This window comes from Opisthorchis viverrini (assembly GCF_000715545.1).
Source record: "Opisthorchis viverrini unplaced genomic scaffold opera_v5_170, whole genome shotgun sequence".
NCBI classification, from domain to species: domain Eukaryota; kingdom Metazoa; phylum Platyhelminthes; class Trematoda; order Opisthorchiida; family Opisthorchiidae; genus Opisthorchis; species Opisthorchis viverrini.
In genome coordinates this window covers 748,319-766,660 of record NW_008751826.1, presented here as the reverse complement: position 1 = coordinate 766,660, position 18,342 = coordinate 748,319, and the positions used below count along the sequence as shown (strand labels likewise).

Below are 18,342 nucleotides of genomic sequence, written 5' to 3'. Positions count from 1 at the left end.
ATTAGAGTTTATTGATTTCATGTTAAAATCTGGCAATGCTGAAAGCCGAACAGCCCTGTGCAGATTCTTCATCCTTACTTGCCATCTTTAGAATTCTGCGTCCCACAAATATTGGTGGAAAATGAACTCCAGCTTCCTGCGTGATAGATGAGCAATCCAAGATCTATTCAAGTACTGATCATCACCAGTTTAATTATACTAAAAATCGGTTGGATAGAGCCTGAGTCAAACACGCGGATGAATCGAATGACGGTTGATATTTTTCTGGTGATAGCTGCTCGAAGGAAAGCCCAAGCCTTGGATAATTAGTCGTCAACGAACGAAAATCAATGAAGCTTTGAGAGCATAGACGAAAAAAGTGTATAAATAAACGCACATTAACAGAACGCTCCTTACTGACGCAACACAAGAAGACATACTGATGTCAACATCTTACTGACAACCAAGGTGTCAGACGTAGTAACATCACGACAATAGTGGGTGACTGCTTGAACCAAGAGACTAAGTGGAAACCATGAAAAATTCAAGTTGGCTGCATGATGATATTGTCTTGCACAACAGCGATGTCGGCATACCTGTTCGACCTACAGGCAACATGTGGGAGTTAACCTATTGACAGTGCCTCAAAACAGAAAAAGAAATGAGCGAAATAGGCTCAATTGCAAACAAATTTGGTTTTTCGAGAGTGACCCCTGGAACCCGCCGAATCTCGCACAACAGCGATGTCGGCATACCTGTTCGACCTACAGGCAACAGGTGGGAGTTAACCTATTGACAGTGCCTCAAAACAGAAAAAGAAATGAGCGAAATAGGCTCAATTGCAAACAAATTTGGTTTTTCGAGAGTGACCCCTGGAACCCAGCCGAATCTCTCGTTTATGCTATTTCCAAGGTAAACAACTTTCTCCATTTGGCACGATGCACTATTGTCTTACCTCGGGATCCTTGTTTGCTAGTCAATGTCATTCGGAGAGTTGTATAAAGTTTGAAATTTTTAAACACCACAGACAAACTTTACCAGGAGAAACCAATTTTGCAACTTACTTCCGCAAGCCTGAAATAAAACACGACTTATTGAACAGAGATAAATCGAGTGCAAGAACTGGTATGCTGACAGACTTGTCGGAACTTCCAGCCATTCCCCCAAACTAACAGACGACAAATAGTCAGTGAACCGCGAACTAGTTCTATGAAAAGGAAGACTCAAATTGAACTGGAAACAGATAGTGGTGAACCGCTTTCCGTAAATAAGAGAAAACCGGGAGAATCCGATCAATTTTTTTGTGCCAGCGCGCTCGATCCCCAGACATTTGCAAAATCGTGCCCATGAAAAGTGCAAAACTAACTAGCACTTAAGTACTGTAAATTTCATTCTTGTTTCACTATTTGCATCAGTCGGTCAAACCCCCAAGGCTGTCGCTCCTTTCATCCCAAACGTACCGGACAACAAATAAGTGACGGTCAGTATTTAGTCTGTCTGATAAGCCAAAACTGATATGATCATTTTTTACAAAGCCCAGTGTAGCCCGGCGGGACGCTTAAATCAGCGTTTCATTCTAAACAAATACCGTGTGAAAGTTATTCTTTTCAAGACATTGCTAAAATTAAACCAAGTGCAGCCATTTTCAAAATAATTTGTTGTTTACATGAGAGACTCAATTGAAACTAAACTGAATCTCCTGTTTATGACTGCCTTCGACCAAATTTATTGTAGAAGGGCCCCAGCATGTTATAGTCTGTACAGACTTTGAGATATAGCAGTATGCTTTTTTACGGAACACGCTTTTTGAAAGGCCGAGACGGAGCTCTTTCCTCTTGAGACGCACTCCGATTTTTCGTCGACCTCATTGTTTACTTGATAAAAAACTTTTCACGTCTCCTCAACCTACCAAAAGTCCACAAGTGCCTCAGAGGTGGGGAAACTTCACAGGATGAGTGAAACTTCCGCATGAAGAGTCATCCCCCAAGAAGCCAGTCAATACATCTGAGCACGTGATGTAACCCAGTGGTTGAATGAGGACCGGCGCTATATCTTTAGTGCAACCTAACCACACGGCCGAGCAACAGCGCACGACCTACTGAATTCATGCTCAAACTACTACCCGGAAGTCATGCATTCAAAACTCGCTGAGGTTTTATGAGATAGATGCTCACGATGATTCCTAATAGGGATAATGAAACAAAATCTTTGATTTCAGTATAGATTTGTATTCTGGTCACAAGCGAAATCCTTCCAGAAGACATATTGCGGTGTCGTCAGTCAGTCGATGATAACAATTGGTTTTGTGAAAGCGTTGTGTGCGCAGATTGACGCACATCACATGCAGAAACCCCTTCGAACTCCAAAAAAGATCAGAATCCGGGGTTTTTTAGGACATGGGTTAAGTAATGGTATTCCATGCAAGCTGATGATGAAACTCTCAAATCCGAGCAGGAAAGAAGGATGAATTTGAGCCTGATTATGCACGTACCACATGCTTTGCACATTCATCCAGATCGCCGATGTCCTTTCTGCGATTTCACACACGCCGCCGAAAAGGGTTGGTGTCATTTGTGCGGAGGTTAAAGTTTCTCCAAAGTTTTAAAATGAAAAAAGATACAAATACCATTCTTGACTTCATTGATTGTTAAACATCTCTAACTCAAGAGCTCTTCCAGAATCTGTCAGGCATCAGCTGACGTATCTTGAATTTTCCGTAACTTCTGTTTTTCCCTATCTTCTTTCAAACTGAACTACTTATCGTTTCGTGTCAAAACATAAATGCTTTTAAATACAATTTAATTGTACAAAGTAAGACCTAGTTACCATATTTCTTCTCTGCAGCCGTCAATGGGAGCCTCAAAGGTAGATCTGGTCTCAATTGAAAACCGTCCAATGGCATCTCCTCAACCTCCATACTCGCCAACTGCATTTAGCTATAGTCACTATGAGACAGATTCAAATACCGATAGGATTCGCCGACTCCAAGACGAGCTGTCATCCACACGTCGTGAATTACAAGAACTCAAGAGGTCGTGCAGTTTGACAGGGGACCAAAATTTGTTATCACCGACGGCAGGAAAGCAAAACGTCAAATCGACTTCAACTCAGTACCTGAACGAAAGCTCGTGGACAACGCACACTCTGAGAAAGTAAGTTGGTTTGTACGATGTGAATTATACCAGAAAGATCATTATTAGTACCAAAACGGTCTGAATCGGTTTGAACTGTGGAAACTTTTCACGGGTTAAGTGGGTAGTACTTAGGTAACACAGTAATTGTTGCATGACCTTGAAAGATCACCTTAAAGTTCCAACCTGGAAAAGACGCACAGGAACTGGGAACAAGAATCTTTTTGCGGGACCTTTCCTCCCCTACGAATATCCTCAGGTGTATGATGTTCCCGTGGCCAGGTGCTTGTGGACAACAACATTTACCATTCGCCAACTGAGTCGAGTGGATATGCGGTCAGAATAACTATGGTCATGTACTGACTGGCTCCCAGTTGCCCTGAGAGTTGGTGGAAATTCTACTTATCATTGTTCTAACTGAGTTTCAGTTCCATCTTGGGGACCAGCGATGTGGGACTGATCCACCGGATTCAGCTTTCATATCTTTCTTTCCGAAGTTGTACATTCGCTAGTTCCGAAGTACTCAGGGCTTATTTGTTGTCTACACCTTTCTTAGATTGTGAAACACATGCTATTCGGTCATGTCATGATCAACAGAAACGGATAAACCATCTAGTCTGACCATCTTCCGTACATACCTCCAATTTCACCATACGCACCGTGAAGATTTCCCCTGTTAGCTATATTCACTCCAAATTTTTCTTCGTATCCTCATTTTATTGTTTACTTCCTCCTTAGAAACGAAGGTATGCCGTGCGGTGCAAGGATCACAAGTATGTCCTCAAAATGTGTATCATAACTGTTTTCATCTCTGACTCGCTGATCTGCCTGAAACTGTAATTCTGACCTGAACTACGGTTCCCGGTAAGACGTTGTTTGAGCACAGCACTGTGAGGTAGGCTTTGCATGTGCACATTCACATCGCACGATCCAGAATGGATTGTTTTCCCAGGCATGTGTGGATGCTGGTGATTCTATAACTTTACAGATTTGCGTGACCTTCAGCATGAGAGGTCTTTATTTATAGGCAGCTCTACGAACTTTACAATCTGGAAAACGTGTTGGAATGGAGCGATGGGAGCGTATGGATCGAATAAATTCAAGTGAGTATAAGTTTGTTTCCTACACTCCAACACTGTGTTCCCTATCCTGGTTTCGCTGGTCGCCAAGCCATACCGTGTCTTTCGATGTGTCTTAAAAGCCTTTGAATCCATCGTGGGACGGTGCATTTTCATGATTTATTTAAAGGATACTTGACTTGCCAGGTCTGAAGGCATCGCATCAGCGTTCGAAAGTGTGCAACGCGCGTAAAGATGGCTACCTAAATCCTAGCATAGTCGAGCTGTCCATCGCATACAACACGTGATTGACTCGTACACCAACCGGGGTACATCGCGTGACCTTGCGGGGTAGCGCATTTACCTTTTTGTGCGTACGAGCGCACGGCAGCACGCACAAACTCGCACACACCTACAAGCGCGCACCATTTGAGTGAGTAGAAAAGACCAATCAATACGTCGTTTGTGTAGAGTAGTGCGGCTACCCGTCTGGAAAGTGTGTGGCAAATGCGCTTGTTTCTTGGTGTATCAACTGATGCACACACAATCTCGCCTACGTGTTTCACACCTGAAGAAATACTCTTTGATCCCTGAGCTTGTCACATTGCTAAGATGATCTAACACGCACACGATTTATGTTGACAGGGCCATAAATGTGCTCTGCATTGTTCGATAGCAGCAAAATCCGCTCTGGATGGTCTCGTGCTTGGTCATATCCCGAAAAGTTGAGCTTCTTATAATAGCATCCGGAATACATACACAATGAATGACACGGAAAAGGCGGTACCTGTTATCAGTTCTCCACGAGCAACCTATGCGAGACTAAAGAATCCGCATCAAGAGGAAATTGTTACACGTCCTAAACCTCACAATGGTATTCGACTTCGGTCTGAAAGCCCCGTGACACCATCGTTTGTGCCATATACCAACAGAGTCCCCGTGGAGCGTTCCAAACAGCGTTTCGTGCGGACAGAAGATTTAGTAACCGAAGATTTAAACACTTTTGTTTCGGAAACTAGCCCCAAGACGCCCGATGTTGAGATACGTCGCTTGTGTGCAAAATCCCCACCACCACAGTCACCTAGAGCCCGTACTGTGTCTCCTTCAGTTAGTGTGGATACCAATCATCCTTTCTCCCCATCCAACTCAGTCTCTAGTCCGAAATTCTATGCTCAACCAGTGGAAGATATCGTGGACATAGTCATGCCAACCCAGGAGACCGATGGCAATCAGTTTACACTGTATGAGGCACCGCCGTGCCTAAAACGAAATCCAGTAAGGCCTTTGGGTTTGGAACGGTCTCCAACAAACGGCTCAAAACCGTTCACCACCAGACCTCGACCTGCAGTAGTCGAACGACGGCAAATTTCAGTGAACTCAAGTCCGACTTCACCATTTACACGTAGTGCGTCTTTGCCTGCTCATGTAGTGCGACGCGTAAACATTGAGAGAGGATCTCGGGGAACTGATAGCAAACTAGTGAGCCTACGAAAGAAAGCTGCTTTCACGTTCGATCGAAGTCTGAGTGAGGATTCTCGAAGTAAGTGATCTAGATTTTTTCAGCTCCAACTTCGCACTGGTTCTTTCACACATGACCAGATTCCTAGCAACCCGTGCAGTCACGGTTATGCAGTTAAGATTACGCATGCACACATCTGTGACAAAGCTGAAAGAGAATTTAAATTCGTGACAAAAATTTGCGCGTCACAGCCGCACATAACAACTGTACTTTAATTTTTCCCTGCCAATAAAGGTTTTAAAAACGTGATATCTGTGTGACCATGGAAAGTTCATCAGTCATAAGAATAATTAAGTCGCATGTCTGATACAAGGTCAACTCGTACGTTAGACTCACCGACAGTAAAGGTAAAGTTAGGCAAAATCCATTGATTTCTTCTTGGTGGAACATACTACTCATAGGGTTGCTGATCTTTTCTTATGAATTGTCGAATCACTCAAACCTGAGATGATTAGTGTTCCATTAGAATTGTGATAGACGTTTGAAGAGACTGGTGCAAAAGTTCATCAGGGGACTTTCTTAACCTGATGATGGCATCACAATTTGTGTTGTGCGTATTAGCACAATTTTCCTCTGGAATTTTTCACCGGAAAGATTGCTCAACCTAATAGACAATCATGAGCACACCTGGATAAGTTGATGGGTCGTCCAAACGTTCTTACCAAAATTTTCGCTTATTTATTGGTTTCAAAACGGGGTTTCTATGTTTTTTTCTAAGAACGTGGCTCTGAAAGTTTAAATAAAGCATCTTATTGTTCCCATGAAGCTCTTAACTTCCGGCCATCTTTAAACATATCGTCAGTGAGCGTTCCACAAATCTGAATTAAAGGAAATCGGTCTAGAATTTCACTTCTATTTAAAAGCCACCTCACTGTCGTTGGATCGATTTCCTTATACGTATCTGACGAACACCTAATAAGTGACCGATTTATTTTCGGACTGATTGTCACTAACCACACACACACACATTCCACGAAATCGAAGGAGCAAATCAGGCATGATGATGTTCTTCTGATAAAACTGCCCTCGTCATCTATGATACGCATTTGAAGAAAGTGTATCAGGCTGAAATCCACTAATCGTCATCAAATGAGTCCAAAAACTTTAGGTTTATGTATCACTGGACAAAAGTTGCCAAGAATCTGAGCTTTAAAGTTTGCCTGGCACAGTGGGGCCTCGGTGTACCAGCTAATTTGGAACGACCACGTTCACGATGAACCAGTTGATGTAAACTATGATTTGTTGTGCGTCTGATGGAATCTTCTGTGTAGGATACGTGCAATTTCCTAGAGCGTAGTGAATCGTCTCGTCACCGCTCAGTGTGCTATTGCAATACACAACACCACCCCACTGAGAAACTGAGGCATTCTAACACGCCAAGTCTTAAAGTGTACGGAGGTATATGCCCGAAAATTTAGTTGGCAGTCCGTCAAAAATTTAGGCTGGGAAACATAAGTTAGAGTATTGTCTAGACATCAGCACAAGGTACACGGTTTCTAAACCAAACAAGACCAAACGTTTCAAACCGGCCCAAAAGTCGCTCCCATTGAAAGTTTGCGCCTTCCGTCGAAGAGGGGCCTTTGAAGTTCCTAGATGTTTTCTCTGGCGAACCATTTGTCGCCAGTAGACCAACTAAGAGATGCAGATATCAGAACAGATGTTTTTCGGGATCATAGTTTTGAATAACTGTCAGTTGCAGATGGTTTTATGTGAAGAAGTTCCAACAACTAGCAAGGAAATGCACAGATTGCTTTCGGTTATTTGTAGTTTATGTTGTCTATGAAGAAATAGTTCTCCCTGACAAAAACTAGAAGTGAATTGTGGCGACAGTTTGAAGCTATACTCTACAGGATCATCTGTTAAAAGTGCATCTGGTGAAGGGCTTGTCTAACGAATGATAACATTTCGGTACATTCGTCTATATCCCTTCCTAGAAGTGCTTGTTCAATGAAGTTACTATAGTAAAAGATAAGATAGCCGTTCAGCCGTAAAGCGCTTTCCGTGCCTAGCTGCCATGCCACATGAAAGAAGCACAAGGTTGCTCATGCCTAGAGAGGGGGAGTCGAGATGCAGAGGTTCTTATGTTGGCTGTTCCTCTTTCACCTGCAATAACAGTTAACCCTCTGTTCATACAGCGAGAAACCGCACAGGAATATTTAACCACAGATTAATAGCCTGCTGCGTCAACGGTATCTGAGAGTGGGTAGGAAATGTAGGTTTTAGATCAGCTCATACCAGTGTGGTATGCCACGATTCATTGCAAAACTACGGCATACGAAACAATCGAAACCAGGGATGCAGGCGATATCACAAGCTTTTCTTGGCCAGAGATGGTTACCCATTGGATTTGCATCTCAATGTCGATAATTGCTTATCTACCAAAAATATATTGTTCATGAACCGCACAGACGCCAAACAACCACTGTATCCACTTTGTTCTGGGAGATGGGAACTCTAAGGTAACGCAAAGCACTGGAAAATGATGTTGAGTAGCCCTGCCACCAGTTCGCCCCGTTTACGCGCAACCAAATGTTCATTCGGTCTGGCACAATGCTCCAATTTCTTGAAGGTTAAAGTCTGCGGCTCATCCCAGGCTATGACTGACGTGCTAATATTTCTTTTCATAACACAACCATCAGTAGTAAGGTCTTTTTGAGGGCTCTAGTGATCACTTTCTAGGGCCAAGAGAACTGCTGTGCAACAGCTACCCTCCAAAAACCATAAAATGGGTTGCCCTAGGTTCACAGTCCCAGATCTCATATGACACGGTAGAGCGTGACTCCTGAAAAAGCTGCCTGATTCTCACCCCAAAATCTCTACCAGTTTTGTGAACCCACGTGCAAACTTCACGACCTGCTTATGATTGAAGACGATTGATCGTCCGACAAGACCTTTTTCACCTTCTTTTTAGAGTTATCTTGGTTTCCAGTAATAGCATGAAAAATCGGAGTCCTTGAATACTGTGTCCTTCCTTAAAGATTCTTCTTTCACGTTTTTTTCTTGATATGGAATCTCGCGGAATTCTTTCGATTATTTCAGTACCCCTCTAGCAAATTCCTTTCATTCCGCTGACTGCCCATACCTATATTTCTCAACAAAAAAACTCAAGCAGCGTATAACATATCGACAATCTGAACTTGAATGTAAAGACGGGGGGTATTTCTATGCTAGACGCCTTTGTGTCGGTCATGTGATCTAAATACGACTTCTGAATGGCCAGGGCCTTGAATTCTGACTTCTTTAGACGGCTGAGCTTCGAGTTAGGTAACCACAGAAATCCTCCCCGGTTGTCGCGAAATACCCTAATGATCTAGTCAGACACTCAGACTGGTGCTCGAAGCGTGTCGAACGGGCACGATTCCAACATTAGTGCGGCAAACCACGTGATGTAATTTGCTCGTCCTCATTATGTGTTTCAAGGTCCGGATGTCCACTGAATCAGTGGGAAAACAAACTGAAGATTCAGAACTTTCAGAACCCTAACCCGCGAGAATCCTAGTGGCTTTCCTTGCAAACAGGGTCCCATGGCTGCTCCTCTGATGGGAGTGATGGGAAGTCAGGTCAAGTCTATCGACCACCCACCAGTAGTCACATGATTCAAGATCAACGGCTGACTAGATGATGAAGCGCATCGCAGAACTGTTCACTTTCCCCAGAAATGAGAAGACATCTTCCTCCGTTCAGTCCCCATGTAGTCAATTGTTCCTGTCGTCGCGTGCCAGGCCGCTAAATTTCGCGTTCCGCTACTACCATAATGGGTCCACCGATAACGAGCTCCAACAAATCAAGTCAGACTTCTCGTCCATAGTGTGGACTAAGTTGAGCAATGGCGCAGACGCATCCGTCTATCAGTTAATCAAAGCTCACGAGACTTGCTTTGATCAACCAGCCTAAAAGTACGGAAAAGTAGGAAGGGCTGCCACAAATTGTTCACCATCTTCTCGAAATATATTTCGATGTCATGTCCCTGTCGGTTTCTTGAGCATTGTCGAACATCACTTGCTAGATGAGATTTGGCCTGTCACTTGCCTTTTCTTATTTTTAAGCAGTTGTATGGACAAGAGGACTACTATTGTACTACTTCAAAGAATTTACCCGACGGAACAAACTATAGATTTTGTTGGTGCTAAGCCTAAATATCCGATTTAACGTATGTAACTCTGTCCTCTGCAGTCTAGTAATAGAAACGATGTACTCTGTTTTATTACGCAAACTACAGACAGAGTATTCGTAATGATTTATTAATACCAAGTTAAGACCATACAGTAAAACACCACTACATAATCAGACGTCAATGTAAGACACCCCCATGCATCTGGTTGACCGGTTTTGAACGCAACTGATGTCAAAGCTAGGGGAACCGATTTTCAATGTAAACCATTTGAGCAAGCCTTCTTTACATGGTGCACAAATGTTTCCCCTTTCTAAGTTTTACGATGCTGCCTCTTGACATATAAATAAAATAAGTAAACTGTTCATTTTAACAATAGAATTGCACAATTTAAAATCTATTAGGGTTCATTTGCGCATCCATAAACCGGAAAATTCAATAATCTCACTAAGGAAGTCACATGATGGAATATTCCACCAATACGGCTTAGTGGATCACACATGTTACATCCACAAAGGCTGCTTTCTCTCAATCAGTTTTTTGGAGGCCCGTACAAGCTAAACGACTGTCATACCCTCATCCTTCTGTATACACAAGCCACGGAAATTGAAGGACGCACACTCATGTGGCCCAAAATGCTCACTCGGTGGCAGGTCTTAATGACCTGAGAAGGGTAGTGTGGTGACCTCATCGTTTTGTTCCCACTTTCTGAGGCTTCTTATTTATCTGATCAGAATCCGTCACCCAGTGACTCTACAAGGCTTGAAGTGACAACGAAAAACGAATCATTACAAGGTTTTTTGTTCGTTTCACTTTTGTGTGAAGTACTTTAGAAAGGGCAACGACCTTGTCACTGCTCTATCTTTCGTCCCAAATGCACTTTTGGATAACTTATTTATAAGTATTCCATTCATGCCACAAAAGATACACCGAGAGGATTTCCAGCATGGGACAACATATGCCCTAAATCTGTTTGGTAAGGTAAATACTTATTTTCAATGAAATCTGGCGAGTTTCTTCCACTGCCACCAGCGGGTGAAATATTTTTGCTGACCTCCAGTTGAGTGTTCAGCTAAAGTACAAACGCCAAATTTTTTTCGCACCAATCAAATATAATTGAGGTTATCCAAACAATGGGACACGGTGGGGGGCCCCCCCCCCCCGCCTTGGAGTTGACCTTTTTCTTCGAGCGTAGACTGAGGAAACTGACAGGAGAACAACACCGACGAAATCTCATAACACGTGACCTTGTTAATGGTCATCTAAACGAATGACAAACCTTGGTTAGTTCACGTGTCATTTTTTTGCTTTTGTGCTACTTAAGACTCTTGCTCACAATTTGTGCCTAGTTTCTCAACATTAACAAAGAAAGGCGAATTAAGTGCACTCAAAAACAACTTGCTTGTGAAGTCGTTGCACGTGGAAGACTAACCGTTGCGAGGACGTTTTCATTCATTATTTACTCGGATGTAGATGAATGCCTTCAGTATTCACTGGCATATATGCTATAAAGATTTCAAGGACAAATTTTATTGTCATACAGTTTAGGGTGACAGAAGTAAAGACGTTATCCAGGATTACAGTAGGCGTTGTGCAACCAGTACAGTGGCCAAAAGTAGACCCCACGAGGAAACCGATTCGTGAATGAGAGACAATCAAAACTAAGAAAGACGTCGAATATTTTGAATGACGCATTTAATGGGATGCCCCCCAACCATCCCACGTCCAGGTGTAGGCTGGTGAGACTGCAATGCGTAGCGTGTCATACTACAACGCAGACGGTAGCATGCTACATGGACCTACGGGTTTCTTTATGATAGGAAGCTGTTTTAAAATGAGTGAAGAGATTCGAATCAAAGATGACAGGAGACATCTGGCTAATAGGTTATAATTTGCCTTAGTTTGAAGAAAATTATTTCATCAGAGCTCTTAAGTGTGAACATTTGAGTTTTGAGAAGGTCAAATCTTATTAGGAGGATAGACTACCTTCGTCCTGTACCTTTCTGATCATTTAGAAAATCCAAGACTTAAAATTTGGTAGGCACTACCAGGAATGTGGTTGAAACTCGACAAATAGTGCTGTGAAACCAGTGTTGCCGCTTGTGTAAACAGCAGTTGTAGCGATACTGGGTTTTCTGTACGTTATAAGAGTCTGAATTGCTCGCTCCCAGGAAGTATGCACCAGGCCCATCTGACGGGATACCAAAAAGAATTCAATGTTCAGGATGCGACGATTGATGCAGAAGGATTGATGCAGGCACCGTTACAGGGGTCACTCAATTTCTGTATTTTAGATAAAGTTTGGATGTCACGCGTCACCTCAAGAACTCTTCTGAACCAAAAATACGAACCTCACGATAGGCCCATCGATTCCCACCAGAATAGCGTCTATTGTCATCAGCAACGTTCACTCATGACGCACTCGCTAACCAGGATGGCACCAAATGGTCTTTGCATACTATTTAGGGTTTGTATATCAATCAACTCCCTTCCGCACATGGGTGATTATTCCAATTAGTCGACACTAGAGGTAGAAGCAGTGGATTCGCAGCTCAGGAACACCGTGCATTTTTGACGGCCCCGGAATCTCTGAAGCACGAGGTGATTGAATTTACTCTATCCCAACAGACAGGCCCGGAATCGGCGGCGTGTTTGGTGCACCGACCATACCCTCCCCAACCTCCTACCAGTAAAACACTTTTCTCCTCAAAAACTGACCAAATCTCGTGTAGGATTCCTTCATTGTTGGGGAATGAAAGGACTTGGCGCTATTCAAAGGATGTACGTATTACACTTTGGAAGCAGGAGAATATGAAGTAACTAATCGGAGAAGCCCTTGCTGTTGCGTCTCCAAGTTCTACTCCCGAGGCTCGTGAATGTCTCCTCAGACTGCCTCCTAATGAAATTCGTTAGACCTACACTTTCACAGTTGATTTCAGAACCCCCAAACACGTTTAATACTCCTAGTACTACTGTTTTAGTATGTACTGGTGATTCCCTGATTTCCTAGAGCAGCGCACCATGGACTAAGTGAACGGTGGTCAGTACAAGCTGTTTCCACAATGTATACGGGCTCATCGCGTTCGATCAGGGCAACATTTTGTTGACTGAGGAATCTCACAATACTCAGTAACTGGAATTCAGTCACTACTCTTTTAAGACTTACATGAAAGTTTCCTCGCTTCATGGCGTTGGTGAATGGACAGATTGACACACCGTCTGAAATACTGTCAACAACCTTGTGAGTAGTTTCTTTATGAAAATATACTGCGATATCTCGAATATCGTGCTAACTGAAGTATGAGGTGGCCTGTGTGCAACACATATCATAAACAAGAGATTCAGTTGATTCTCTCGTAAAAACTAAATTTATTTGCAAATGGGTGTACTTTTTGAAAACAGTCCAATTTGGGTTCAAGCAAATTATATGGTTGACGGAAACTCGGGGCTCCGCTTACCTGATGAGCCCCAAGAAGGGCAAAACCGGTCGTGGGTTGTCGAAGATTTCAGCAACCTTGTGAGCAGTTTTCTTAATGGAAATCATGACGATAATTGTTTCCATTGTCTCATCGATAGTGGCACTTGTTTTTTTCCTACGTGTACGCTTCGACACATCTGTCCATGAAGTCTGATATGACCAGAATTAGTAATTATGCCTCATCATCAGAGAAGACAGACATGCTGTCCTGGATGCGGATATTAGGTAAATCACATTAAACGTACACTGAATATCACACTTAAGACAGCAATAAATCCTGTATGCAATCATTGCTCTTCAACAACAGATGGATATAAGGCTTTTTTAGGACTTTTCAGACTTGAGTTTCTAAGGCAGACGCAGACAAATAGTCCCTTTTCACCCTAACTCATGTATGTCATCCAGTTTACATGCCTGACCTAGAGATATTCGCCAATACAATATCCACTCCCTCGGAAACGATAGATAAGTTTCATGTGCGACTACTTGACAGGCTCAAGCGGCGCCGTTTAGGATAGCTCCTAGGAACACCCGGTTCTAAATGACTGTAAAAACCCTCTAGAAATTCAACTGTTCGACGACGCTGAATACTTAACTCATTCAGTTCTCGGCAATGCTTTGTTATATTATGACCCTGGACATTTAGTCTTTTTCTGACGTCCGAAAACTTGAATCATAGATGCATCCTCTAGGGAGCAGTCTTTTTACCCAAACTCATGAGTATAATCAATTTTACACGTTTTACCTAAAAATATTCGTAGATATAATATCCAAAGTCTCCCATTGCAGTCTCCTTAACGCGCCTCTTTGAGGAACCTTTGGAGTACAGTAGATTCTGACAGATTTACGGGGATGCCGTTTGGAATAGGCTCGTTGCCCATGGAGCAACTCCGCGGAATTCTCCCCTTACTTGCAATGGCACGATAGTCAGGTTGACTAGAATTCACTCAGGTTCTTTTTTGAAAAGCTTAGTTTTGCTGAATAGACATGAGTGAGAGTGAAATTTAGTCCATAGATAATTAGAGGAAAATTGGGGTCTCTAATGTCTTAAAGTAAGTTACTTAAGTATAGTTAGGTGTTCGCCCGGAGCGAGATAATCCTTCCAAAATGAAGCAGACAGGATGCAATGGCACCTTCTCCTCCTCTTAACTTTAGCCCTTGTCGGAAATAACGCCAATCGTTCAGCTTCATTGTCCAATATTGTGAAAAATTTTACGACACATCCGAACTCTAATAGAGGCGATTTTCACAACTAGTGTTTAATGTTCTTTTGTGAACTAGACCCCAACTATCTGCTATTCATTCAGCTTTCTGAGTATTTTCTTCAGAGTATACTCCTTGTTTTGCGCGATTAGATGAGTAGAATTAAAAAACGTTAGCTGTGGTTTCCTCACCGTTCTGTTTGATTCATCCGGATACTCTGCTAGAAGAGTTCACACATTGGCATGTTCTTCTTAGTGTAAATGCTACCGTTAACAGAGATGGGTAGGGAGCAGTTAGAGTGAGCACCAGAATGTCGTCTAATCCTCCCAGTTTACACCTCAAATTGGCTACTACTAGTTCGTCTCGGAAAGGCTGAACTTTACCGTTGTGTGGGAATTTATGCACATCTGTAGCCCGTTGAGCTAAGCCGGGGAGTGAACATGTGGCATTCACAGGGCCTCTCATATCATGTAGAGGTTCGAGTGGAAAATTCTCCTGAACGGCTTCCGCTTGCATACGGATGTGCAACTCTAGTGGTCAAGATGCCCCTGCGGCTGGTACCGTTTAGGTTTTAACTGCTTTAGTTCAGCTGGTTGAGTTGTCTCTGGTTGAATAGTTGCCAATTAATATTCATTTCCATCCGCGACAGTAACCCACAACTTCGTCGACAGTCGCTGATTCTCAATTAAGTCTGCTGACGCTCCGATAGACTGTATCTCAGACACTCTCAGACATTCTCAGACACGAATTTTACGATGCTTTGCAAGTCTTCAAGACTCACGGAAAACCGCGAGCGCCCGCTGCAGTCATGTGCTGGCCAAATATAATTTCTGTGCGGTACCAAATTCCGAAACAACGGAAGACACCTGGACCCATGGTGCCTCACGCGTGAGAGCCAACCTACAACATAAGTAGACACACATCACCATTAGCTGTTGGTTGCGTGGTGCGAAATCAAATCACGCGTTCGTTCGTCGTTGTTTTTGGTTGCGCTCTTCACGGGCGCGAAATTTGCGCACACTCCACCTAGCTGTCGGACCCTAATATGCAATAGACCCACTAAAATCACCTACTGAAGTCTCTTTCAAACCAAACGTTTCCTGGTGTTGATCCTTACTGGAAATTTCTGTCCGCAACTCTGATAGATGCACAACACACTATTAGTGAAATGATGAAACAACTTGACCTAATCACTGTATATCAAGCAACTATAAAATCTCTGGAAGCTCGGACACATATTCCCCCTTGTTGAGAGTACAATACTACGTGACTGACCGTCAGACTTCAGGATTAATAGGCCATTTGCGCGGGTCGGGAACCTTAGTTGATCCAGGAGGCTAGAGAAATGTGATGAACGAGAAAGCCTGAAAATGTACGCAAACCATTTAGACCGGCACGCGCCGTGGGCCAAAGCAGGCCTCTAATGAAGGAAGTAATAACGAACGAAAACGGCTCGTTTATCTTCAGAAATCAGGGACGGGAGGTTTATTGTTACACAACTGCGAGACTTGACCACTTCGGGTGAAGGACGTGAGCAATCTTCAGGCCCATGGTCACAGATAACCAAGAACTGTAGCTGAAGTCAGCTGGATCGATCCAGTTGGCAACGTGATGATCAGGAAACGAGACAATGGTGGAGCAGGCGGTACTTCACCCAAAGAATGCATCCACACTACAAGCTAAAGTGGCTGAACCATGTGCTGCGCAAGCCGAGTTACCGCCTGCCGAGAGAAGTGCTGTTATTCACGCCTAATTTGGAGTGATGGAGACCTTGAAGTGAACAAAACTTGATATGACACAACGGAATTATGTAACGAACAGTCAGGGTGTCGTTCGTGTCGTTCGGCTTTCGGGATGCGGGTATTTGATTCTCCTTGTCCATGGCTGGAAATATATTGAAATATTGAAATATATGGTAGCTAACCAATTTCGGTGTCATTCATTCTGTCAGCTCTTTGACTGGGTGTTTGCATTGCAGGCTCCTCGAATGTTTGTAGCAGGCTGAGCCTAGGACTCTATCTCTCTGTCCCCTTTTTCGTTGTTGTCTTTTTCAACGAATCCACATGGTTGAACGACAGATAATCACCAGTGCTACATTCTGAAGTTGTTGTCAGTATTGGCTGGCGATGTTGATGCCAAAAAAGTATCGGCTTCCTACTAGGGTTTGAGCAAATCCAAGTCGGCCGCATCACCGCCGACTTTCGCCTTTACTCTCCTCTGTAATAACAGTAGCTTGAACAAAAGCTGAACACCGTTTGGCATGATTAAGCCTTGATTTTAGAAGAGACTTGTTTTTTTCTGTCTGCAATTTCACTGAGGAGTGCTCCTACGATTACATGGCAAGCGACACCTGATATGACCTCTCCTGTGGAGCAGCCATCTTTCAGAAATGCTATTTTTGAAGCCGCCGCTGGAGGTTGGTAGCTCTATGAGGATTTCTCTGATTATAGACTACAACTAGAAAGTACCATTTAAAGATTAGGTACTTTCAGTTTACCCGCGTTAGCCTCCCGGATGTTATATATGAGGATTTCTTCATGGGTGATTTAATACAGGTCACCATGCGCATAAACACTTAAAGTCGGTGTCCCTTAGTGCTCGCAAAACCCACCGTCTTTCATTTTCTGTTTGTAGTCAGTACTGTTTACCTAAGTATACCCGGCACACAGTGTATAGCTTTTATGGTTCATGTGCAATCGATCTTTTCCGTGTTTCTGGTCGGATTGATCGATAGAAACATGTTTTGCGAATTCTTTCTGCAACGCCATTTACGTTCTTCTCTTTCTGCGGAGGCAGGGTGTGACTAATGTCCAGGGAATAGCGACGCCATGGCGTTTTTGCAACACGGAGTAAGGTAGTTGCTTCAGAAATTCCATGTAAAACACGAGGTGGAAATGAATACAGTAGTTATGGGTCGACAGTTTTTTAAAATTCCTGCAAACGCTCTGGGTGATGTCAAACCCACTTGGATGTGTATACTGGTTATGTTTGCACACTGTGTAATCTGACCAGCTAAGAAAAGTATGATACTGATGGGAACTCCGTTCAAGAAAGTAAGTTCCACTGTGCGTGTGTGATTGTGTGCTCGAGTGCTGTGGATTCACTGTGGATTCAATTTATTATCTCAGCCTACAAGAAATTAACCCTGGACTCCTTACTACTGGTGACCAACTAAGTAGTTATTCCCACACTTTCGTGATCCCATTAAAGGATGGTGGTTTTCAGTGTTTACATGCAAACCCCATTAGGAAGGCTTTAAAATAGTTCTTTTCACTTCTATTTGAACCCAATGTGTTTCATTGAAGCTGGATTGAATCGCACTACAATGACACGTGAGATATGGTGCAATGTACTTTGGTTATTTGACCCTGGATAAACTAAGGAGGAATTCCGCCATTTAGGAGATTAAGAATAGCACAGGCACTGCAAGTGATTAAGTTGCATTTTACATTCTAAGACCTTCGGTTAGAATTCATGCGACATTAGTCAAGTTCGCAAGAAAAAAAACGAATTCCTTATGAGGGTGAACTTGCCAAGCCTAAAAGCAATTCATGGTTGTCCGTTCAAAGTAACATTTCTCGACTGTAAAATTTTGCAGTTCCCATCACAACTTTGGTTTCGAGTGTTACTTTAGAGTTGACGGGCCTCTAAGAGAAAGCCAAAGGTGTCCTCAAATCTATGGTGACACTTCGTGTTTTGGTGGCCTTATTTGCCACCTCTTGTTAAAGGTTTTATCAAATTCTTGTGTTTGTGAAATAAAACAATCCAAAAAAACTTCGCCAGATCGGATGGTCTTTTCGAAAACTGCCAAAAAAGAGCGCTACATCACCTACTGTTTTGTGATACGAAAAGTTTCGCTTGTC

General features: G+C 43.1%; 1 protein-coding gene across 1 annotated transcript in view; it reads left to right on the top strand.

The window, feature by feature from the left end:
• T265_07409 (hypothetical protein) overlaps positions 1 to 18,342 on the top strand; it is a gene marked incomplete at both ends in the record, with an annotated part of 135,057 nt that overhangs the window by 61,495 nt on the left and 55,220 nt on the right. The window contains 2 exons of the mRNA XM_009172919.1: positions 2,824 to 3,131; positions 3,849 to 3,883. Coding sequence (XP_009171183.1) covers positions 2,824 to 3,131; positions 3,849 to 3,883 — 343 coding nt within the window. The remainder of the gene's footprint in view (positions 1 to 2,823; positions 3,132 to 3,848; positions 3,884 to 18,342) is intronic.